Raw genomic sequence first — 23865 nt, 5'->3', positions numbered from 1 at the left:
TACCTTAAATTCCCAACAGGGCCGCCTGAGGAAAAGCCAGAGGAGGAAGCTGGCTCTCCAAAGCCATGCCCGAGCTCTTCACCTCTGTCTGACCAGGCCTCTCTCCCTTCAGATGTGGGGCCTCTGCCCAGGATTCCTCTCTGTCAGCTCCACAGCCTCCTCAGCAAGGCCAGGCGGAGAGGGCGCTGGGGAACACCCCGTGACATGCTTTCTGGCGCGTGTCCTGGCACAGCCCACTTCCATGCGGCCCCTGAGTGAAGTTTTGGGTGCCAGTGGCCCCCCAACTCTGCAGTTAGGTCTTGGGTCACCTGGCATCCAGAATGGAGCATCCACTGTCCCAGGTCACCCGGTTGTCGGTGCAGATGGCGGAGACCCCGATCTGGGTGGGGCTGAGGCTGGCCTGCAGCGCGGGCCGAGGGAAGCTCTGCTGGCTCCGGGCTCTGAGACTTTCTCCATCTGGGTGGGGTTTTAGCTCCTATTTAAAGTTATGAACGTTGCTACTCTTTGGGAGGGAGTGTCCCTGAAGGGCCAGCGTGTCTAGGGGAAGGCCCTGGAAGCTCTGAACAGCACAGTGCAACGTCACTTCTCCTGTCTCCACACTGAGCTGCGTCTGACATAGGTTGGTTTGAATTTTTTCTGGGTCACACGGCCAAACCATACGCTGCTTAAAATACAGTGTGTGGTTTTGGTGACTCGCAGCCAATTCCTCTTTTCCTAAGAAGCTGTGGGTTTCTGTGCCTGACTGTTCTCAGTGAGCACAGAGCAACTGAAGGGAGAGCAAGACGGAGGGAGCCTCGCTCCTGAGGAGCTCCGGTTCACATCCCCGAGGGGCGCCAGGAGCCTCGACCCAGGTGAGCACTCTGTTCATTTCTCTGGGAAGCACAACGCCGCCCACCAGCACCTGCCTCTGACTTACCCGGAAGGTCATCGAGGCTGGCTGGGGGCCAGAGCCAGTTCACAGCGATGGGAAGTTTCTTTCTAAAAACCGAAGTGTCTTTATGCTACAGGTTGATTCCGTTATAAAAAGAGAACACGACCATTTTCCTAGCCTTTGGCACTAGGAATGACTGAGCAGGCTGCCCACTTCTTTATTAAGAAAAAGGCAAGACTGACTCTGGTCGCCTCCTGAAAACGGAGGTGGGGAAAGGTTCACGGAGGGTCAGAAAGGGTTGATGAAGCTGCCAGATAATTACTACTGCTGGGTTTTCACTGTCGCACAAAAACCTGGGAAGGGGCTGAACTGATGAAATTCAAAGTTGACAGGAGGCACATCTGGATCAAGTTTTCGTGGCACATGAAATCTGAAAATGGAGCATTCTTTTGGCTGTGGCACGGTGGGGGCAGGAGCCGAGCTGTCCATTTTTCCACCCAGAGGCAGGTGGCACACAGAGCTTGGGAGGGAACCCCGGGGAGCCAGCAGGCAGGGTTCGGCAGCCCCGCGGCGGGCTTGGTGCTCAGACAGGGGTTCAGTGTGAGGCTCCTGCATACGTGCCTGCCCCCAGGGCTCAGTGCAGGTTCATCTCACTTCATAAGAGCTCCACAAGGGTGCTCTGGTGACACTTTATAATGCATTCCTGGGCTTGTCAACTGGCTGGGACCATGGCCGTGGCATTCAAACCCACTGGTCACCCCTGAGGCAACAAGCAATGGCACTGCTGGCTTTCTGGGACCCCGTCAGCATCTGCTCTTTGAAAGGTAGCTGATGGGAAGGAGAGCCTCGGGCACTTCCGGGTAGGGTGCTGGGTTGGAGGGTGCTGGGCTGAGTGCACACTCACGCAGCTGCCCCTCCCGGGTCCCTCTGCTGGGGCTTACCTACAGGCTCTGGCTGGCCAGGTGCCTCCAGGTGCTCCCATCCCTGGCTCAGGCAGGCTCCACTGAGGCCTGCTGAGTGAACGGCCGGTCAGAGGAAGCCGGCAGATTTGTGGAGGAAGACCTGAGCAGCAAGGGGCAGGCTGCTGGGAGGGGTCCACAAATGGCCCTGTGAAAGCACTCTCAGGACACAGGAGCTCGCACGAAGGGAAGGCTGCCCAGGCTCTTGTGAACACCCTCATGCCCTACAATCCAGGCCAGGCTCCTGGGATGCCCTCCCTTGGAGTTCCTGTTAGGACACGAGGACCTGCAGACGCCATGCTGTGCAGCAAGAGAAGGAAAAGGTCAGGGCAGCCGGGTCCTCAGGGCTGGATCAAGGTGCTCCGCTCAGCAGCGGGGCAGGATCCCACAAAGCCAACATGGGCCAGGGTCACAGAGGCCACCGGGAAGCCAACGACAGGCCATAATACCAAACACCTTCTCTCTGGCTAAAAGAGTGGCCCTCCTTCTTCACCAGTTACAGCCCTGCCCGCACTCCAGCCTGCCACCACACAGGCTGACTCCTACCCAAACCCTGAGCCCCGCATAGGTTCTAACACTCCAAGCGGGCAGCTTGAGCTATCTGACCTCAGGGTTCCTGGTGGCCTTGCCACATACATCCACGATGACAGAAATGACATCAGCTCCAGCTTGCAGGGTCTGAGTAAATACAAGCCCAGGAGCTCACATGCCTGCCCCCAGCCCACTTTTGGGGAGGAGTCGCGGCACACAGCATACGGCACAGATGGTGCCCACGGGTCTTCAAAGGGGCACAAGTGTTGCCTCTAGACCCAATTCTCCACCCTTTCCTGCTTGCTTATCTGTCTAATCTGTACCCCGGATGGTCAGGGTATAGGAATGCTTCTCGTGGAGGAAGGGTGTTTGGAAAAATAGGACTTGAATAAAGCAAAGAGCTCCCTGTAGCCTCATTCTTGAACATCCCCGTGCCGAGGAGGGATGTGTGTTAGGATTTCTTGAAGGAGGGGACTCAGGTGTCCAACAATGTGGTCTGTCCATGGTAATGCTGGGCCACACCCTGCAGGAGCACTGTGTGCCCTCAGGTCCTCTGTCCAGGAGACGGATAGATCAGCCAGGGCACTGATGACAGTCTGGATGCTCCATGGCACACAGGACCAGTTCCAAATCTCCTAGAAGCATGTGAGCACACATGTGTAGGAGTCTGCATGTTGGTGTATGCTGTGTGTTTCGTGTGTGTGCATGTATCTATGTGTGAGACACAGAAGGCACATATGTTTTCTTTGGAAGAGTCAAGAAAAGGAAAATGGAAACCTCTTTTATCCCTATCCTTCAATGAGGTCATTTTTCCCAATACCTAAAATAGAGGCTCAAATAGTTCCTGGAACTGCACAGCCACAGGACCATGAGGGTGGAGGAGGCAGGACAGAGGGGAGCCGTCCGAGTTTCCTTCACCACTTGTCCAGACCTGTGGGCTGGGGATTAAGAACTGGCAGCCTTCAGCTGACCCCCCACAGGCCCCTAGATATTAGCTCAAGACCCTCTCTGAGACTGCACCTCTATTCAAAGCCCGCCAGAGGCTGGTTGTGCAGGACCTCAGGCCACGTATGCAACAGACACAGTGAGTCATCAGGGGTCAGTCCCAGGCTGGAGGACCAGAGACTGGAATGTTTGGACCAGAAGGCGCTAATATAGCCAAGCCCTGTGGAGGGAGGAGGTGCCGCAGGAGGAGGCTCGTGGGGCCCGCAGAGCGCAGGAGCCGAGTTTCACAAGAGGGGCCTCTCTGCAAAGGCAGTTCAAGCTTTTTCTGTGCTCTGTCTCGGAACCTGGCCCCTGACCCACCTTCCACCATTCCAATAACAGAGACACACTTTCACAGGCCCTCAGTATCCTCAGCTGGTAGGAGGAAAAACAAGAAAACTACAATTCCCAAAAGATTTAAATCTGAGACCAATGGGACCACAGAGACAGACCTCATATGGCCCTGCATCCCGGCCAGGCAACACCAAGGCCACTTTATTGTGTGCTGCCTGTATACAGGGCCCACGAACCACACAGGAGACTGCTGACCTCACTGGCTAATGCTCTTTTTGCACAGAAAAACAACCTGTGAGCCTTTCCCAGCGATTTGTAAAAGCAAGTACAGGCTGGAATGGATCTGTAAGAGCAAAAGTTCAGAGAGAGCTTAATGTCCACAGAGCAGAAAGGCTTAGTAATTAATTGTCACAGCACAATTACAATTAGCCATTAATAATGACAATATAAACTAGAAAGCATGAAAACACTCAATAAACTGTGTGGAGATGGAACTGGCAGAACTCAACAATAGATGTGAACTCTGCCACCTACAACAGATGCCATGGAGAGGCACGAGAAAACACAGTACCTGAGGCAGGCAAGGGACACCCTGATGTCCCCTCGAGGAGCAGATGCGTAGAAGGAAAGAGTACCCTGCTTCCCTGCACGGGCCCTTTAGGAAACTCTAGTGCCCATTCCTGGGATGGGGGTGGCCTCACCTCCTACTTTCCAACCCTGGGGTGTACATGCTCACCTCCAGAAACCACCCTGACGGCTGTGCAAGGAGCACGGCAGCCAAGCGCTGCTGGGAGCACGGCACGCCCACGGAACAGGCCTGGGAGTGCGAGCAGCTCCCCAGGGACCCGGAGATGCCAAAGCCCTTCTGTAGGGGTGAGGGAGGGTTCCAGAGCCCCTGATTCTTGGCCTGAGACTTGATGCTGTGGAGTGCAGGTCCCCCTTCTAGGGAATTTTGGGGCTCAATTAAAAACCTTTGCTTTTACTCAAGTTAAAAGTATAGATTCCAGCAGGAATGTGGGGTGGTGCAGCCACCTCGGGAGATGGCACAGCCACCTCGGGAGACCCTGTAACTTCACACTGACCTGAGGATGCAGCAACGCTGCTCTTAGAGGTGGGCCCCAGAAGAAAGCAAGCACATGCTCTCTTAAGAACCTATTTGTGGGGCTGGGGCTGGGACTTAGGGGTAGAGTGCTTGCCTAACACGTGCGAGGCGCTGGTTTGATCCTCAGCACCACATAAAAATAAATAAATAAAATAAAGGTTTTTTTAAAAAAAAGAACCTATTTGTGCACTTTTAACACAGCTTTATGACAGCCACTGGTGACCCAGTCTAATTCTATTGAGGCTGCATAGCCACAGAAAGGAGTGACCACTGGCGCCCAACATCATGGAGGCCTCTCATATGCATCACACGAGGGAGAGGGCTGGGCCTGAAGGTGCCACACGATGCCATCATGTGTCAGTCTGGAAGGTGGAGGGACTCCAGCTGCACCTACCTTCTGTGGAAACTGAGGTCTAAGTGACAGCAGTCATGAAGCGCGTCTGGCATGTGCTGGGAGGGTGGGGGCAGCTGGGCCTGCACTCCGGGAGTCTGAGCTGGCCGGGTGTGCAGGCACAGCCCCACTATCTCTTGCCCTCTCCCCATCTTGCTTGTCCCTTTTGGTGGGGGCGGGAAGGTGAGGGTGGAGCAAGGGGAGCGAGACTGCCGAGGCCAATGAGCAGCCCAGGATACAATGAAGCCAGGAGGTTGTATGGCAAGGATGGAATTGTGGGTGCTTCAGGAAAAATGCCCCCATGTTTCTGTTTTACTGTCTTCACTCAAAAAGGAAAAGTCAAGGAGCGAGGTGGCCCCGCTGGGCAGACATGGGAGTCACCACATCTGGCAGGGCGTGCCTCAGGCTGTCCGGGGGAGCTCAGCCCTGCCACCTTGGCGTACATGGTCCAGGGCCACCAGGATCCAAGGGAGTAAGCACCCAGGCAGGATACAGGGAGGAAGGCATGGTGCTCACAGAACTGGGGACAGAGTTGAAGAAACCTGGTACTCCTCACCAGTCAGGCCTCAGCAGGACTGGACCCAGCGGAGCTTCAGCTGTCACTGGGAGGACCCCATGCTACAGGGCCCGGGAAGGAGGATGGAGGTGGGCCCGCCTGGGTCTCCACGGCATGTGCACAAGCAAATTCCACCGTGTCCTCAAGGAACTCTAAGCAAAAGCACGAGAGCCAACACTGGTGGAAACACCACCGGAGCAGGACTTGGCAAACCCAGCTGTCAGCACCAGGCACTACCCCCAGAGGGCTCTCAAGTGGCCTTTCTTTCCTTCTATGTCCCAGCCCTGGAAGTGGGTGCTCCGGTGCCCACTGCACAGCCAAGACAGAGTCCCATGCATCAAGCAAGGTAACCCTCCACAATAAGCTGCAGTGAAGACAGAACACCGAGGTCCCACACGGGGAAGGCAGGAAGATACCGCAGCAGCGGCTCTCAGCCGCCTGAGCAAGCTCGCCCTGGGGAGAAGCTCATGTATGGCAAGAAGCTGCCTGAGGCCCCTCCTAGGGGGCCAGAGCACCCTCCAGGAGGCTCAGGGCCAATGCAGACACTACCCTTCCCTTGTTCATCAGGCTGGGAACCGGGGCCTGGACAAATCAGAGCAGAGCTGACTGCCATGAACCAGGATGGCACGTGGCAGTGACATCCACAGGCCACAACGCCGCCCACATGGCACTGTCCACAAGGCACTGACCAGATGCAGAGGTTGGACGTCTGGACTGCAAATCTGTCTCCTGGCCTGCGGTCAGTGTGCGGAAGCCTTCTTGCCATTTTGCCTGTTGAGATGATCATTGCAAATAGCTTCCTCCCAGTCTGGTCGTGAGTCTTAATTTGCACACCACTTGGGTCCTTAAGCACTGGCAGATGGAAAATATCACAGTCCACTGCCAGCTTTCCATTTGAAGAGCCACACATACACCCAGGGAATGGGTGACCCATGTGGCCCCTGCAGGCCCGTGGGATGAAAGCTGGCCAATGGGGGTGCCACCAGGGCGCCCAAACACTGCAGCACATCGAAGTCAAGCCCACACTGTGCAGAGGAGCAGGGGTACTCCTCTGGCTCGTGGGCTGTCCCCACCCCAGCCTAAAATGAACAAGGTAGCTGAGGCGGGAGAGTGTCCGGCAGACAGAGGCAGGTCCGGTCCAGGAGCTCAGACCTGCAAGGCCCATCAACAGAGCAAGGGGCCTTTCCCTGGGCTCCAGTTCTGGTTATGATGGGCTTTGCTACATAATGAAAGTCAGTTCAAAAAGAAAAAAGACTCTTGTGCACAGCCAGAGTAGATGGCCACACAGGGCCCAGCCAGTCCCTCTGTGCTCCCCAGCACTCGGGAGCCCCCAGGCATCTCACAGAAGCCCAAACAGATATGCTCCAGAGCAAGTCACTCTGATTTGCAAATTATTTCTAAATATAAGTGTTCAAGTATGACACCCAATGCTCCTGTTCAGAGATAATCAGAGATAGAAACTGAAAGATAAGTTTCAAAATACCTATAAGAAAGGGGTACTATAATGGAAACCGTTTTAAAAATGTCACATTTTTTAAAAATCACAAAAGAACCTCTTCTAATAAGAAACACAAAAATTAAAATTTAAAACTAGGAGGATGGTTTTAGTAGCCAATTAGCCACAGATAGAGAGAAATACCATGGCCTGAAAGACAGGCCTAAGGAAAGTCCTTGGTCAAAGTCCACCGCATTTGGTCCGAAAAGGGGAGAGGAAGGAAGAGGAGATATCTGAAGACATGACAAAGTCACTAGGCCACCAACATGAGAAGCCCAGTGAGTCCCTGGCAGGATAAACAGTCGTTCTAGAATTCTGACCCCAGAGGAGCCATCAATTGTTTAGACTGGCAACTCTACAAGGCCGTGGAGGCAGAAGGCACTCAGCCTGGACAGAGCCGAGCTGCAGGAGGGACTGCAGAGCAGGGGCAGTGGGGTGGGCGGTCCTGACACTGACCAGGACACAGGTGCACGGCGGGTTGAGAGGGGACTGGTTACAACTCAGGACACGGCACACTGTGGACCTCACACTGTCCCAGAGAGGGCAACACAGAGTACTGTCCGAGTTTGGTTCAAAGATCCTGACGGCTCCCATCCAGTCAACTGGACATTATACAGCTGCCAGACCCATGAGACAGACAAGTGTGTGTGTACAGAAGGGTATCAGTGACACTAGTGGGAAGCCAATGACAGATCTATGTATGCAAAGATCCTCTGACTTGAGAACAGAACGTGGACGCAGTGAACACCTCCACACACACAGCAAACTCTTCTGCTACTTGGCCATGGGGGAGAAAGAGGCTGTTCACATCCACTCAACCCGCGAGCCGTGTCTGTGATCTGTGCTGCAATCTGGGCACCTGCTAGCCCGGGCCCACGGCAGGATATGCTTAGACACACAGGAACGCACCCGCTCAAGTGTGGTCGAGTCCACCCAGACAAGCCAACCGTCCTCAGAGAAAACAAACCTGGCTGGGTCACGCTGGCCCATTACGCTTCCAATTTTATTGTTCTCAATTTCCTTTCAGTGAACAGCAATGCTATCTCCCAGCCTCATCTGCTATTTAGTTAAAATTTAAAAGGAGAGAGAAGACATATGTATGGAAACCAAATAATCTCAGTGACTAAAGATGGGCTCATGGAGGTTATTTAAAGCCCGAACACCAGGAATTTACAGCTTGCTGTAATAAAGCCACTCCTGGTGAAAGGGCAGAGGCTGGCAATCCCCAGGTAGACAGCATCCAAAACATGCCACCCCTTGGGTCCCCAGTGTCTGTGTTGAGTGGTAAGAGGCCCATAATGGGGGGTAGGAATTGGCTAGGATTTCTCAGAATTTCTCAGGGGCCCAAAGCCAGACTCTTAAGTGCCAAGGCCTGTCCTGCCTCTGAGCAATGCACATTCTGGGCCGTTCCCTGGACATGCGGAGCCAGGACCAAATAAGCAGGAGCACTGGGCCACTCAAAATTGGCACTCCTCAAACTCTACTCCCCAGAAGCCACTGACTGAGCGCCCCTCTGGGGAGACAGCCACTTCTGCCAAGAGTCGGCTCACAGGGGCACATGCTGAGTCACTCATCCCAGGAGAATGCGACCACACTCAAAGAAGCCTTTTAGCCTACAAGTGATGAGGTTCTCTGGGCAGGGGCGAGGGTGGCAGAAGGAGTGCTCAGAAAGATGGGGGCGGGGTCCTCGCTCCCCACCTTCGCACCACAGCACTGGCCCTGGCTCTGTGGGCTCCATGAAGGACGCTTGCTAGAGCCCCCAAGCCTGCACCCACTTACCCCAAACTCCTTCCTTCTGAGCAAGCTGGCCTCCCTGGCAGGCTGGAGGCAGGCGCTCTCTGGGAACGCTGTCCCCTCAGAAAGTGCTCACCCCTCACAGGCCAGCCCCATGACTGTCCGGCATGTGCTTCTATTACAGGTCCAACAGCTGCGCCCAAAATGGACTCCCACAACATGTCCTGGATTCGGTACCCAAGCCATGTGTCCCCAGCCGTGGAAGATGTCATTGCTGCACAAAGTGTCATCTCCAGGTGCATGCACGTGTATGTTGCTCTGCTTGTACCGCTGAGCTTGGTGACGGGGCTCTTCAACCTGATCACTTTCATTCGGAACCATGGAAAGCTGGTGGCCCTGGACATGCTGCTCTCAGGCCTCACGGTCACAAGTATCCTGATGACACTGCTGTCACTCAATGCTGCCAGCAGGCCTGACTACATACTCACAACCAACCTGCTCTGTGGGGTCCTCTCCTTCTTCTCCAATATGTGCTATTTCAATGCCCAGTACCTGCAGGCGGCCATGCTTGTCCTGTTTCTATTGCCGGGTTTCTCGAGCTACCTGCTCACAGGGGCCCAGGGCACCTGGAGGCCTCTGGCAGGCCTGGCTGCCATTTGGGGCTGCGCTGTCTGCAGCTCTCTGGTTGTGGTATCCCTACTGGGTACATCCAGAGAGCTGCACCAAACCACCCTGTGCCAGGCGGACCCCCTGACGGCCTGGCCTGAGTATGAAATTGTTAAGTTCAGCCTGGGCTTTGGGCTCGCCCTCGTTCTCAAGCTGGTTCTCCTCCTCCTGCTCTCTGCTAAACCGGCCTGGCGGACAGCTCTCACCCGGAGGGACACCGCCTCTGCACGCCGGGTGGTACTGGCCATCACTCTGAACATGTTTGCCTGCCGACTCTTCTCCAGCACAGTGCTCCTCCAACGGGCCAGGCGGAAGATGCAGAGGGACATAGGCTCCCCGCGGGATGAGCTGCTCATGAACCTGGCAGAACTGGTCCTGTCTGGGGAGAGCTGTGTGAACTCCCTGTTTACCCTCGTCTTCCACAAGCCCTGCAAGCTCATGCTGCTGGACGCCCTAGGGCGCCTCACACAGAGGTGCAGAAGAGGAGGCACCAACAACAGCGTCTCCTAGAACAGGACAGGGGCTGGGTCTGATCCTGCCTTCTGGCATGAGCCACAGGGAAAGCAGCAGAGCCTTCTTGGTGTTTAAAACACCCGTTTGCTGAAACAGGCCCTCCTGGGAAGAGCCAGTGGGGATGACACAAGTGTTGTGAGAGTGCTTACTAAAAATGAGCATTCTGGCATTCAACTCTATCTATGCAAAGGCACCATGGTTTCTTGACCCACGCCAACAATCACAACTCAAGGGACCCTGCACATCAAGGACACAGTGACGTGAGCGCGGAGACTGGCCACAGACGCATCTCCATCTGGCTGAAGTGCTCTGTGATGGGGACTAAGCAATGTTTGTCTACTGGTTGGCAAATTTTTTTTTTTAATCTTTATTTTTATTTTTTATGTGGTGCTGAGGATGGAACCCAGTGCCTCATGCATGCTAGGCGAGCACCCTACCACTGAGCCACAACCCCAGCTGGTTGGCATCTTTCTCTACCCCAACCAAAAGACAAAACGTGAATCTTAAAAATAAAAGTATTTTTCAAATAACTTTACAGTCATATTATGATCTGGTCTGAACCGTTGCTGTGGTCAGCTTTCAACACTGCCAGGAAGTCTGAGCAACAGAAATCTTGCCAAGAACAAAAAAGGTTACTTTTAAAACTGCCATCACCGTGGAAGCTCTGGGAGTATCCCCTCAAGCTGAAACACCAGGACAGCTGCTTTACGTCATGATGTTGAGCTGTCCTGCTCCATGGAACCTAAGGGGACTGGCTGCCTAGGTCCAGCGGGTCTGGTAGGCCAGCGGAGAGCCCCAGGTTTCCAAGGCCCCACGGGTTCCACCTGCTGTCTGTACGGGGACTGGTAACCCACGAAATACAGAAACACAGATGTTTGTCTTACTTCAGGTTGACATCCTTCATTCTTGCTGGAATTCTCTCTGGTTTTATGAAATCTATACCTTCGATTTTAATGAATAATTTAATGTTAGTCTGTGAACCAAAGAACAAAAGCAGGTCTGTGGTTTTTTTCTCAGTGTTTACATATCTGCATCATTTCTTTAGAAAAAAAAGGATTTGTATCTTATGCAGCTGAGTAGCTTCTGGGACACAATATTAAAATTTCTCAGTGCTTTAAGTCTTCCCGTCTATTTCTCCTCCTTTGTTCCCTTGTTTACACTCCTGATACCCTTAATGTGGCCTGGGTACCAGAGTGAGGTCAGCTTGCAGCCTGTTCACGGGGGTTACAAGCAAAACTGGAAGCAGGAGGGAAGAGCATTCTTTCCCACCTGGGACGAAGAGGCAAGGAGAAAGGACCAGAGCTCAATGTACTCTGCCCATAGTCCACTCCCTCCCTCCCCCCAGTACTGGGGATGGAACTCAGGAGCAGTCTACCACTGAACCACATCCTCATTTTTTAGTTTGAGACAGGGTCTTACCAAGTTGCTGAGGCTGGTCTCCAACTTGTGATCCACCTGCCTCAGCCTCCCAAGTTACTAGGATTATAGGCATGTGCCACCATGCCTGGCTCTTTGTTTATTTGACGCTGGACACTGAGTTCTCCTTGTTGAATGTTTGAATCTTGTCTTTCTCTAAAGGGTACTGAAGTTTATTTTGGTACGCAGTTTATTACTGGCAGATGATCAGGATTCTTTTGAGAGTTATTTCCTAGTTTTGTCAATCAGGACCACAGGAGTCTTCAGTGCAAATTTAGCCTGAATGCTAAGGTGTGCCCTTCTTTGGGTCTCTACTGACTACAGTACACTGCTATGTTTAAGTGTGTCCCTGAGGGTGCATGTGTTGGAGACTCGGTCCCCAATGTAGGATACTGGGGGGTGAGACCTTTGAGGGTTAGAAAGTTGTTACAGCCCCTTACTGGTCTCTCTGGCTTCCTGACTTGCCATGTGATCTCCCCTCCCTTGCACACATTCCCACCATGATGCCATCCACTGTGATGTGACTGGTCAAGGGGAATCACCAGAGGCTTAGTCAATGGTGGGGTCTGACTTTGGAATTTCAGCCTCCAAAACTGAGCTAAATTAATCTCTTTTCTTCATAAAGTATTCAACCTCAGGTGTTTCATTATAGCAATGGAAAATGGACTAGCACATAAATGGCCCTGTACTCTGGCTAGAGAAAATGAGAATATCAATCATCCCTCTGGAAGCTCTGGAGTTCTCTGGCTTGTTGAGCTTCGGCTGTTAGACTGGCCTTCAGAGTCTACTCTATGCACACACGACTCAGCCATAGTCCAGCAGACTACCATTCAGAATCGGGAGATCTTCTCTCCATGAGACGCCCTCCTCTTCTAGTACTGTATCCTGCAATTCCTGCTCCCTCAGCCTCCAGAAAGTTAGTCTCTGTCCCCTTAACTTAGCCAGTACATCCTGCTCTGCTTGGATCCCCAACCTGTGCCCCTGACCACAGGCTGCCTCAGATAGGAAGCCGGATAAGCATGGAGCCTGGGCTGGCTGGGGTCTAAGCTGCACTGCCTGCTGTCCCATGTCTGAAAAAGGCTGCTTCTATAATTTACCCAGTTGACAGTGGCTCATGCCAGGTTCCTTCACCTTACTCATGATCAGAGTAGAAACTCTTAAGGTAATTTACAAATAAATGTCCTGCAACAATAGATGGCAACAGCTTGTTGGTTTAGAACCAGCTGAGATGATTAAAAGCTCCCATGTGCTCAAGTGTCCTGGAGAAACAGCTGATCCCAGGAATAAGGCAAGAGAGACACAGGACAAGCCCGGAGCTCCCAGCAACAACACCAACTTCCTAAGCATTTCAGCCAAGGGAGTAATTTTAGAAACCCAACTGCAAAAATGTGCATTGGTAGTTCTCAAACAGTAGAATCCTACTCTTAAAAAAATAAAAAAAGAAAGAAAAGAAAAGAAAAAGAAACCACTTATAAGGGGGCCAAACTTTGAAACATTTAAAGAGGTTCTACTTTCATGGAGGGGCAGGCGGGCCAAGAGTTGAAGCAGCAAGGGACCCTGGACCACACCAAGGGCCTATCCACAGGGAACCACAGGACCCAAGGACCCAGGTAGGCCCTAGAGAGACAGGTTGGTCTGCTGGGACTCTGGCCTTCTGACACAGCACTTGGCCACTTGCCCCTCATCCCATAACTGTCTGGACATATTCTGAGAACAAAGAGCTTTCCATGTCCAAGGCCAAGAGAAAGACCTAGAGCCAACAGAAAATCAAGAAAGCAAGTGTGATTCTAGCAGTGAAGGTATACTCTCATCCAAAGCGAGGTGCATGAAATCTTGATTGCATAGTAGAAAATCATGGGTTTTGGGAGAAGCTGCTGTGGCACCTAGGCTTCTCGGGGCTCTCTGAGGAACACAGCTGAGTGGTTGCAGGAGGTGAGGTGGAGTAAGTACCCAGCTCACCACCCACTCTTTCTAGAATCTGCCCCACAAGCTTGTTCCCTGCAGGTTGACAGCACTCTCACAGTAGGACACAGGGGACATCATCTGTCTGCACTTCTGTGAGCTACATGCAGTCCTGGTTGCCATAACTCTCAAAGAATTAGAGGAAGTGCCCAGTACACTCCCAGTAGCCATGCAGAGGAGCACAGCTGTCCAGAATGCTGGCACTGTGTCGCCGTCTGGACTGCCCCCTGCTCCAGGGCTGAGGGCAGATGGCGTGTGCAGGGCTTGAGCAGCGTCAACTCTGAGCACTGTAAATCCCGTCTCAAGCTGGGAAAGGCTGAAAGATAGACTGCCGCTCTTGACTTTCTCTAGGAAACAGCCTATGGTAAAAACAGTGTCTGTGCCACAGCGTGCATCCAGGATCTCACAGCCACATACACCAAACTGGGCCAGGACCAGGGCACCAAGACTGTCTAGGGGTAGGTGCACCCCTAAGCCTGTCTCAGTTTCTAGATTCCACAGAACATGCCACAGGTGAAGGTCAGGTCAATGTCCTGGGTGAGTCTGAAGAAAGGAGGGTAATTTATGGGTTTGCGCTACCTCTTGCCAACACCGTCTTCCTGGGATGAGGATGAGGCAGGATGTCGTGGGCAGTCTGAATTTCCTGATGGTGAGTAAGTGGCATAGGGTGCAGAAAACTGAACTAGGAGAGCCTACATCCTGTCTGCCACTCACTGCATCATGGCCTATGTAAACTCTTGATCCCTGGGCCCTGGTCTCTTTCTTGGTAAATGGGGGCCACTAGCACTTGACTGGCTCACTGCTCCCAAATGTGATAAGGATTAAACTTCAGATGTACTTGTGTCCCACTGAAGTGGGAAGAGTCATCAGTACCCTGCAAGGGCCTTCCTGCTGCCCGTTTGGGTCCTTAGAGAAAATGCACGCATATTCTTCATGAGGTATCTACCTAGCAGGAATGGAAACACCCTGGGGTGAATTTCTCTGACCTCTGTGCTGTTTTCCAGCATGGATTAAAATTCCTCATTCAAATGGTTTGATGTCTCAGCAGGAAACCGAATCAAGCAAGCAACCCCAGAGGCCTTTCTGAATAAGGTGCTATCTCCCCAGTTAGTGCTCAAAGAATAGAAAAACTAAGCCAGGCTCAGTGGCAAAGGCCTGTAATCCCAGCGACTCAGGAGGCTGAAGCAGGAGGATTGCAAGTTCAAGGCCAACCTGGTCCACTTAGCAAGATCCTGTCTTAAAATATAATCAAAAGCTCTGGGGACATAGTTCAGTGGTAGAGAGCTTGCTGAGCATGCAGGGGGCCCTGGGCTGTGTCCCCACACTGCACAACAGAACAAAAAGAATAGCAAAGCAATCTTGGGAGGATTCACCTCAGTCAAATGACTCCCCACACCTGGGGTTCTGTTTGTGTGTTTTACAGTACTGGAGACTGAACCTAGGGGCACTCTGCTGCTGAACTACATCTACAGCCCTTTTTTAAAAATTTTATTTAGAGACAGGGTGTAAATTTCCTAGGCAAGTCTTGAATTTGTGATCCCCCCATCTCAGCCTCTCACAGGCATGGCCACTGTGCCTGGGGCACACCTGGGTTCCTAATGAGGTCACTATCTCTGAAAGACAGCGGCTGGGAAGGTTGGGAGGGCTGGGAGATGAATAACTGCTGAGGGTGTTTTGGAGAGGCACCCAGCTCCATAAATAACCCCACACGCCCCCACCTTGTGAATGACCCCAAAGGCTTAGGTTCACCCAAAAGCCCAGCACTACATAGGCCCAAGCACTGCAAGAGAGGAGAACCAGGAGGGGGGCCCCGGCAACACTGAAAGTGGGCTTGCTCGGACTGTGCCACTAAGTCTTGCCCAAGGGATATCCATTGTCACAGGAAGGAGCAGGACCCTGGTCACCACAAAGTGTCCAGACTATTCCACACCTGTTCCCTGTCCAGGCGCCTATGAGGGCTTCTGAAGTGAGAAACTATCTTATTTGACTGGCGTTTGTTCTCTATGCATTAGCCAGTATTAGCTGCTCCCAAATTTAACTAACTGCCATCTGACCTTATTGGATTCCCTGTTAAGTTCCCTCCATTCACACTATCCTATCCCAGATGAACAGAAACCGAAAAACCCACAAGAACATCAACTCCACAAGGCAAGAAGGAGGCGGACATGGCACACTGGCCTGTCCTCCCTGCGAGGCCACTCACACTACTTCCCTGAGCTCTATCCGCCAGTAAATGGAGGCCAGAGCCAGCCCCAGATACAAAGGAGGGCTCCCTAGACAGCACACGCAGAGCACCATGTGCAGACAGCACCAGGAAGCCTCGTCTGATGTCAGACTTAAAAATGACAGCAGCTCTTCAGACTTTCCAGAAACTTCCACAGCTCCAACCCACCCCTCTCCATGCAAATGTCAAGTAGGAGCCCTGGGACTGAAATGCCTGCCCTCTGGGCCCTGTCCCTGCACTAGTTAGTTGGGTGACTGTGCCAGTACTTTAATGGAGAGGCTGGGCTTCAAGCAAGATGGCTACGTCACAATTCAGCTGCCCATTCTTCCCCTCAAGCATGAGCTCAGAGCCAGGCCCTTGACCACCTGCAGCAAACCCACTAGGACCTGCAAAGTGGCAGCCTCAGGACTACAAGGAGCCAAAAGCCTCTTACAACTCCAGCAAGTGGCCAAGCCCTGAGCCCTGAGCCATGGGTTAGCAAGAGCAGGGAGTGGCTATTTTTAAGTGGCATGCCTCAGCTATTTCGAGGTTTAGGTTTTATTTTATTTATTTAATTCAAGAGGAAGCTGCACTTTCTCATGACTTGTTTCTTTCAAAATGGTGTCGTGGGCATTCTTAATGTTGAAATCATCTTGACTTTGCAGCTGGTCAAAAGATGGAGAGCCAATCAGCTCTTTATTTTATCATGCCATTCAAATTTTTAAAAGTTAACGTATTAAGAGTCCGAATTTCTACAGTTCTTCACCAGAGGATTAGTATTTTTCCATAAAAATTTTAAGACGGTCCTCTGTTTTAAAATATGCATACATTTCCCAAGATATCTGCAAGATTTTAAGTCAGCATCATACGGAACACCTTGAAGTGCATTTTCAACAGGCTCTATAGAGAAGAGAAAGCTCACGGGGCAGCAAGTGGCCGGGCCCACATTCACGGAGGTACATGGCACTGACAGGGTCCCACCTGCAAGGGTGCCTGCCTCTCCAAGCCTGTGGCAGCACTGTGGGAGGAGGATGCGCTGGCTCCCACTTATCCTCAACCACAGCCAACTTGTTGTTCAGTGCATAAAAGGTCACTCAGTGTTCAAGCTCACAGCTCCAAAAAAATCAAAAGATAAAAAGACACCAAGAAGGAAGCATAAATAAGATCACTTAAAATGTAATTTATGAGCCAGGGCAGCTCAGGCCTGTGGTACCCAAGAGCCTTGGACAGTGCCTGGCACTGGTCTCTGCTCTGGAGCTGCATGGCCAATCTTCCTCCAAAACTGAGGACAAACTCCAACAACAGGAGGTGGGAAGTCAGAGATGGCAGCCAGACACACAGTCATTCGGTCATTAGGACTTTGGGAGCGGGAGTGATGGTAGGGAAGACCTGATCAGCCATCCATGCCCCAGACAGCTCCCAAGCAGCAGAGGAGAGAAGGGTGGTCAATGATTAGAGCAGAAAGCCACCTGTTTTACCGATTTCTTACCAAATACCTGCTACTTCTTGTGTTTAAATTTCTTTCCATAAATGTCTTGGTGAAGTCATAAATTCTCTATGTATTATTCACATGCTTACTATGTTAACTTGTGAAATTCAGTGTTTAGTTTTAAAGCCAGTAAGCTGCTAAAAGAAGAAAGAATACTGTTGCTTGTTTCAACAAATGATCATAATATCTATTATAATCCCTTCAAACTAAAAAAAAGAGAGAGAGAGAGAAGGAAAAAAGGGTGTCACTGGGTGAAGAAAACCAGTCACACTGGAAACTTCCATAAAACCATGCTTAGTGGGACTGTGCTCATTGTTAAAGTGTGGGGGAAAAAGGCCAGCAAAAAAAGAGTTAATGCTGGCCTTCAAGGGAGCGGCCAGAGCCCAGTGAGCAGCCCTGGGAAGCCTATAAAGCCGGCCCAGTGCCAAGGGGACCAGACTGCGCCTCAGACAGCCACAGGAGCTGGTTCAAGAGCTTCCTGGGGAACCTTCCAGCCAGGCCTCCCTGGAGGGGTCTTCTCTTTTTCTCTCCCACTGATTCCTTGCAAGTCCAGGATCCCACCACTGCAGGCAAGTGCCAAGTGCACCTCCAGCAAACCCCCGAGGGATGCAAGAGAACCCAGGCAGCTCAGGTAAGACTTGCACCCCGCCTGTGGGTTTTGGGGTCTGGGTGGGTACTGCACACTAGCTGCTAGGGTCAAACGAGGTCACAGTCCTGGGAGGGAAACCCTAGTCCTGTGAGGGGACAGCTGGAGGCATGTCCATACCACTGTACCTTCCAAGGAGCAGCGCCAGCTTCCACCCTCCAGAGGAGACACCTGGGCGTGACCACACGCAGCGAGCCCTGGGTCCAAGCCAGATGTGCCTGGTTTTGAGGCTCTCCTGGTAACTTGGTACTGTGGTCACTACTGTCAACGCAGAAAGTCATGGTGGGCCAAGGCCCCCATGTAAAGATAAGGGTAACAAAGCTGATGAAGTGTAGTATCGTTTTCCCAGATCTGGACAAGCAGGAGAAACTTGAAACAAAACGATATGGAACTATTTAACACCCACTTTTAGATTTTCAGTTCATAGCCAACTTTAATAAGGATGCTGTAAATTTCACAGCAAACTCCCATATCTTCTCTGTAGACCATTATACAATAGCAGTATTGGTCAAGGATGAAAGACTCCATTTACATGGAAAAGAAACAAATGGCTTATTTTAACCTGTTCCCTAGAGTTTATTCAGTAGTGTAGGGAAGAGAAGGCACCTGTGTCAAGGGTCTGCTCACCTTTAAACTGCCCTCTCCAACTGCAGTCTGATACCTGCCAGAATTTCCACATTCAAAGAACAGAACTAGTGCCCTGGGCAGTTTTTAAAAAGAAATTAAATCCAGAGGCTTCCAATATTACAGATGGAATCTCAGAACAGTGACATTGACACTGCTCAAATTGGTACTACTTATTAAAGATGAATAAAGAATGTAAAATAACCAATACAAACAAATCCATCAACCCCCACTCGGCAAAGGTTATTGGACACCCTCAGAATCATACCTGCGCCAAGGCAGAGATCTGTTCTTCCTTATTTTCCTTTTTTCTTAGCAGTATTTTCACGAGATAGGTCAGTAAATCTCTAGTCTGGTCTTGCAACACTTCAAAATGATGCCCAATGACCTCAAAGAATGAAACGAAATTCCAAAAGAAAAACAACCCAAACCATCTTCCTGAGGCAGGTCAGTTGACTCCAGGCTTCTCGCCCTCAGACACTGACGCTCAGGCCGGAAATCTTTTGCTGGGGAGGGGGCTGTCCTGTGCACTGTTGGATGCTCAGCAGTATCCCTGGCCTCCAACGGCTAGATGCTCCCCCGCCCCAGCTGGGACACCCCCACATTTCCAGGCGTCTCCAGACGTTGCCAATGTGCCAGCTGAAAACCCTGGTTGCTCCAGAGAACTTCAGGGGCACAAGGAGTCAAGTAAGCCACAGGAAACCCTGCGGCACCTCCACGTCCCCATCTTTACCCAGTTTCTATGCTAAAACAGCATTACAAAAATAAACTGGGCTTTACATAATTGGTTAAATAACATTTTACAAATAACTGAATAACATTTTCATCCTTCCTCCTTCCCTCCCTCCCTCCCTGGGGACAGGGTGTCCTGTGTCGCAGTCTGGCCTCAAACTCCTGGGCTCAAGCGATTCTCCTTCCTCAGTCTGAGTAGCTGGGACTACACCCAGCTAACATTATTTCTTAAACAATGACCATTTTTATTCCTTATTCTCTTTCATTCTATATTACAGAAAATAGTTTCATTTCTGGCACTCAAACTTAGTAGTAGCATTACCAAAAAATGCTGGATTTCTTTTGCCTATTTTATTGCAAGACAAAAGACTTTGTTCAGATTCCACTAGGTTTTCTGGGTCCATTACCTTTCAGGGGGGAAAAAAAAAAAGCTGGGTTTTTCCCTTCCCATGTTATTTCTCTTTCCAACAGCTGCTGAAATAAATTTTATTTCCTGTCCCAACAAATGGTAGTTTTCCTAAGATTCCCATACTTAATACCCACACTACTTCATGAGCCTGCTATCTGCCTGTGACCCACTCACTGCATCTGGGGATGACTCATGGCCCGTCTCCAATTTAAACCAGGCAAGCATGGGAACCCCTGGGGAAGAGACAGGACGTTTTCCACATTTATTTCTTCTCCTTCAGCTCAGGGACAACCATCTCCCCAAGACAACGAAACCTAGAGTTCTGGCCTCTCTCTACTGCTCTGTGACCTACGACAGCTCGGCCCTGTCCTGTCCTGTCTGCCTCTCCTTGGTGTCCAGATGGTAAGTGTGTACGGCGTCTTCCAGCCATGAGCCAGCTCCGCCGACCAGAGTGCCAAGCGCCCCACTAGCCACGAGCCAGCTTCTGCTGCAGACCAACTGCACCTGTGCATTCAACTTTCTACAGCTGTCAAACCCAAATGTCCGGCTCTCTGCAGAGAGAATCACCTCTCTCTCTAAAGATGGAGCCACCGCTGCAAACTGATTTCTGTGACCCTTCTGGCAAATGCTGAAGACAGCACAGTGGCAACATGGATGTGACCTCTCCAGCCCACACCTTTGGCATGGAGATTTACCCAGGTACCACACAGTTGGCAGACTCCAACAGCACCTCCCCAGAACTCAACCTGTCTCTTCCACTACAAGGCACTGCCCTGGTGAACCAGACGGGGGACCTCTCTGAGCACCAGCAGTATGTCATTGGCCTCTTTCTCTCCTGTCTTTACACTATCTTCCTCTTTCCCATTGGTTTTGTGGGGAACATTCTGATCCTGGTGGTGAACATCAGTTTCCGTGAGAAGATGACGATCCCCGACCTGTACTTCATCAACCTGGCGGCCGCAGACCTCATCCTGGTGGCCGACTCCCTGATCGAGGTATTCAACCTGGACGAGCAGTACTATGACATTGCCGTGCTCTGCACCTTCATGTCTCTCTTCCTGCAGATCAACATGTACAGCAGTGTCTTCTTCCTCACCTGGATGAGCTTTGACAGGTACATCGCACTGGCAAAAGCCATGCGCTCCAGTCTCTTCCGAACAAAGCACCACGCCAGGCTGAGCTGCGGTCTCATCTGGATGGCCTCCGTCTCGGCCACCCTGGTGCCCTTCACAGCCGTCCACCTGCAGCACACAGAGGAGGTCTGCTTCTGCTTTGCAGACGTCAGGGAGGTGCAGTGGCTGGAGGTCACTCTGGGGTTCATCATTCCCTTTGCCATCATTGGGCTCTGCTACTCCCTCATCATCCGCGTCCTTGTCAAAGCCCACAAGCACCGAGGCCTGCGCCCCCGGAGGCAGAAAGCGCTCCGCATGATCTTCGCTGTGGTCCTGGTCTTCTTCATCTGCTGGCTGCCGGAAAACGTCTTCATCAGCGTCCACCTCCTGCAGCGCACCCAGCCGGGGGCTGCTCCCTGCAAACAGTCCTTCCGCCATGCCTACCCCCTGACCGGCCACATCGTCAACCTCGCAGCTTTCTCCAACAGCTGTCTGAACCCCCTCATCTACAGTTTCCTTGGGGAGACCTTCAGGGACAAACTGAGGCTGTACGTGGAGCAGAAGACAAACCTGCCAGCTCTGAACCGCTTCTGCCACGCCGCCTTGAAGGCAGTCATTCCGGACAGCACCGAGCAGTCGGATGTCAAGTTCAGCAGTGCTGTGTGACAGGACTCCCCGGCAGGGACCCAGCTATGGCGCTAGTCACAGGGACTGCACACACCCAGGGCAAGGTGGGCCGGAGGCACAGGTCAAGTCACGCTCCCAAACTTCAGTGCCTCACGAGGGTCGCCCCTTCTGGGTTGCTGGGGAACCTCGCTCCAGCCATTCCTGATTTCATCCTGCTCACAGACTTGCACCCATCCCAGTGCTCACGACCGCAGGTCATGTGACTCTGACCTCCAAGGGCACCAGAACCAGCTTGTCACTCAGCTTTCTCTACCGTACTATTTCCCCAGTGGAAAATGATTCTGCCATTGACCAAAAGCCAAAAGGAGGGAGGCCTTCTGGGTGAAGCATCTTAGTTACAGATAAATACGCAGCATACCTGAAACCCGGGGGGGAAAGGAAGTCTGGAAACAGAATCTGCTCAACAGACCTAAACTGGATCTGATGTTTGAGATGTGCAACTCACTATGCACATGCAAACTAGTCCACCCTGAGTCGAAGGGGAAAGGAAAAAAGTGTCCTGCACACACCTGAGCATCCTTCCTCTCTAGGAATGCTGCACTCCTGCCCGCCCCCGGCTCCCGCTCCTAATACCCGAGAGAGCTGCATGGAGCTAGAAAGGGTCTCATTTAATGAAATACCTGCTCGGAGATGTGTTTAGACGTGCATTTGTTTACAACAGACTTGGCAATTATGTGAATGTGGGATGAGACCACGAGAACTGCATGCAGTTAATGGGATACACGGAGAAATACTCTGGCGTGTGTGGTTGAAAAATCTGCCTCTACAAAATAATAGTGGGAACAATGATGATGGCAACTTTAGCAGTTCCCAATAAAATATATTTAAAAACAAATCTAACTATTGCTGATAATGTTCAGTGTATGTCAATAAAATGTTATGTGTTGATTCTCTGAAATGCTCTAAGCAGTTCCCTAAGTAGTGTGAGACGGGGCTGGGGGAGGGGGCTCTCAGAAAGAGCCATAGCCCCACAAAGAAAAGCAAGCCCACGGTTTTGCAAACTCAGGTCCCACCTGAAGAACTCTCCCGCGAGGCCAACGTCCAGACCCTGCCAGCTGGACACCTCCTGTGCCTTCTCGGGATGTCCAGATGCTGCAGTCTGACATGCACGCTGCATCGTCTCCGGGCACCAAGTGCATCTTATTACCAACACAGAAGGCAGAGCTCAGCCTTGTCAAGGCATCTGCATAAGCAGACTTATCCAATGTGGAGAAGGCTCTCGGCTGTGAGATGCACCCTGGGTTGGCAGGCACTCAGAGCACTCGCGGGGCCAACTGGGAGGACTCCCTGTCCTGTTCTGTCACCAGATAAAGCTGTGCCAGGTTCTCCTCCATTCTCTGCCCACATCCAGAGGCCCCTCAGGAGCTCAGGCCTCCCAAAGAACACAAGGTAATACGGTTAACAAAGAAAAAGATCACTTTGTCTCAATAATTTGCATGTTATTTTCCATTTAAACTATGGTACTACTTTTTATTTCTGATAATATATATTTAAGGTAAAAGATGACCCAGTTAAAAAAAAATCACACACAGAGCACCCAAGAGAACTCCCCTTGGCACCCTGTGGGACACAATCTGTGCATGGATGGGTGCGGCAGGCCTGGCTCCAACAGCCTGCAGGGCCTGGATTCTCTGTGCTCGTCACCAGGGAGCAACACTCCTCCAAAGAGGAGACTATTTGTCCCAGACTGAGACCCCAAGCAGTGGCATCTCCAGCACTCCAAATCCCACATGAGCAGGACACAGCAGACCTCTTCCAGGACTGTCCCCACAAATCAAGGGGTCTAGCAATAGGCAGACAACCTCTACAGGAGGCCAAGCCATCCCTCGAGCTGGCACCTGCAGAGGGTGCAAACATCACAAGTGAGGTCCCTGTGCTAGAGGAACAAGGTCCTGAGACGCTTTTCATACCACATGCTTTGAGCCCACATGGTGCTCCTCCAGGGCACACAGGGCACCACTAACAGTGGGGCCCAAGAACCAGCACTGCAAACTCTTGACAGGATGTTGCTTTTATAAGGCGAGTGTGTGATCTGAGTTCCCCAGCTCCACTCAGTGTTGGTAACAATCCAAACCCAATCCAGACTGCAAGGAGACAGAGCTGGTGCCTACCACTGAGCAAGGCACCCACAGCCATTCACCCCTCATCCCAGCTTGAAAATTGGTGCACAGAAGCCCCAAACACAGACACAGAGACCCAACACTCACTCTTAGCTCTGATGGATGGGGTGGGAAGACTCAAGGAATAAGAGTGAGAATCTATGACCCTCAAATCCTTAGACAGGAAATGGTGCAGCTAGGAACCGAACCTCGGTCTCTCCAAAGCCATGATTCTTTCTCTGCAGCAAGCGGCAACCCTGATGCTAAAAGCAAAAGTACTCAGTGTGGCAAGTGCAGAGCCGGAGAGCCCTGGGCACCCTGGCGTCACCTAAGGCTGAGCCCTCTCCTTTGCAGCTACGTCTCCAGCAAGTTCAGGGAAGACAGGAGGGA

At 51.8% G+C, this 23865-nt stretch overlaps 2 protein-coding genes and 1 long non-coding RNA gene across 9 annotated transcripts in view; 1 reads left to right on the top strand and 2 right to left on the bottom strand.

Annotated features, from left to right (window-relative positions):
• The window catches only part of Chlsn (cholesin), a 117082-nt gene that overhangs the window by 55617 nt on the left and 37600 nt on the right, over window positions 1-23865 (bottom strand). The gene's annotated exons all lie outside the window — the stretch shown is intronic.
• Gper1 (G protein-coupled estrogen receptor 1) lies at window positions 5-22211 on the top strand. Of its 4 annotated transcripts, XM_027922786.3 has the most exons (3): window positions 5-619; window positions 723-851; window positions 19858-22211. In XM_027922786.3, exon 3 carries the CDS (start codon window positions 20228-20230, stop codon window positions 21353-21355), a length of 1128 nt encoding a protein of 375 aa, XP_027778587.1. In that variant the 5' UTR covers window positions 5-619; window positions 723-851; window positions 19858-20227; the 3' UTR covers window positions 21356-22211. The 4 variants fall into 4 exon arrangements, with proteins under 4 accessions (XP_027778587.1, XP_071461892.1, XP_027778591.2 ...); XM_071605791.1 differs by having other exon boundaries at window positions 5-851; XM_027922790.3 differs by lacking the exon at window positions 19858-22211 and adding an exon at window positions 9102-11214 and having other exon boundaries at window positions 5-851.
• On the bottom strand, window positions 1050-2406 carry LOC139702978 (uncharacterized). Its single transcript, XR_011705534.1, has 2 exons — window positions 1813-2406; window positions 1050-1301 (listed from the first exon to the last, which is right to left on the bottom strand). It is a non-coding gene; the product is annotated as an uncharacterized lncRNA (long non-coding RNA).

The sequence above is a fragment of the Marmota flaviventris genome, chromosome 19 (assembly GCF_047511675.1).
Source record: "Marmota flaviventris isolate mMarFla1 chromosome 19, mMarFla1.hap1, whole genome shotgun sequence".
NCBI lineage: Eukaryota > Metazoa > Chordata > Mammalia > Rodentia > Sciuridae > Marmota > Marmota flaviventris.
Note: the sequence above shows the minus strand (reverse complement) of the source record. Positions and strands in the feature narration are given on the sequence as shown.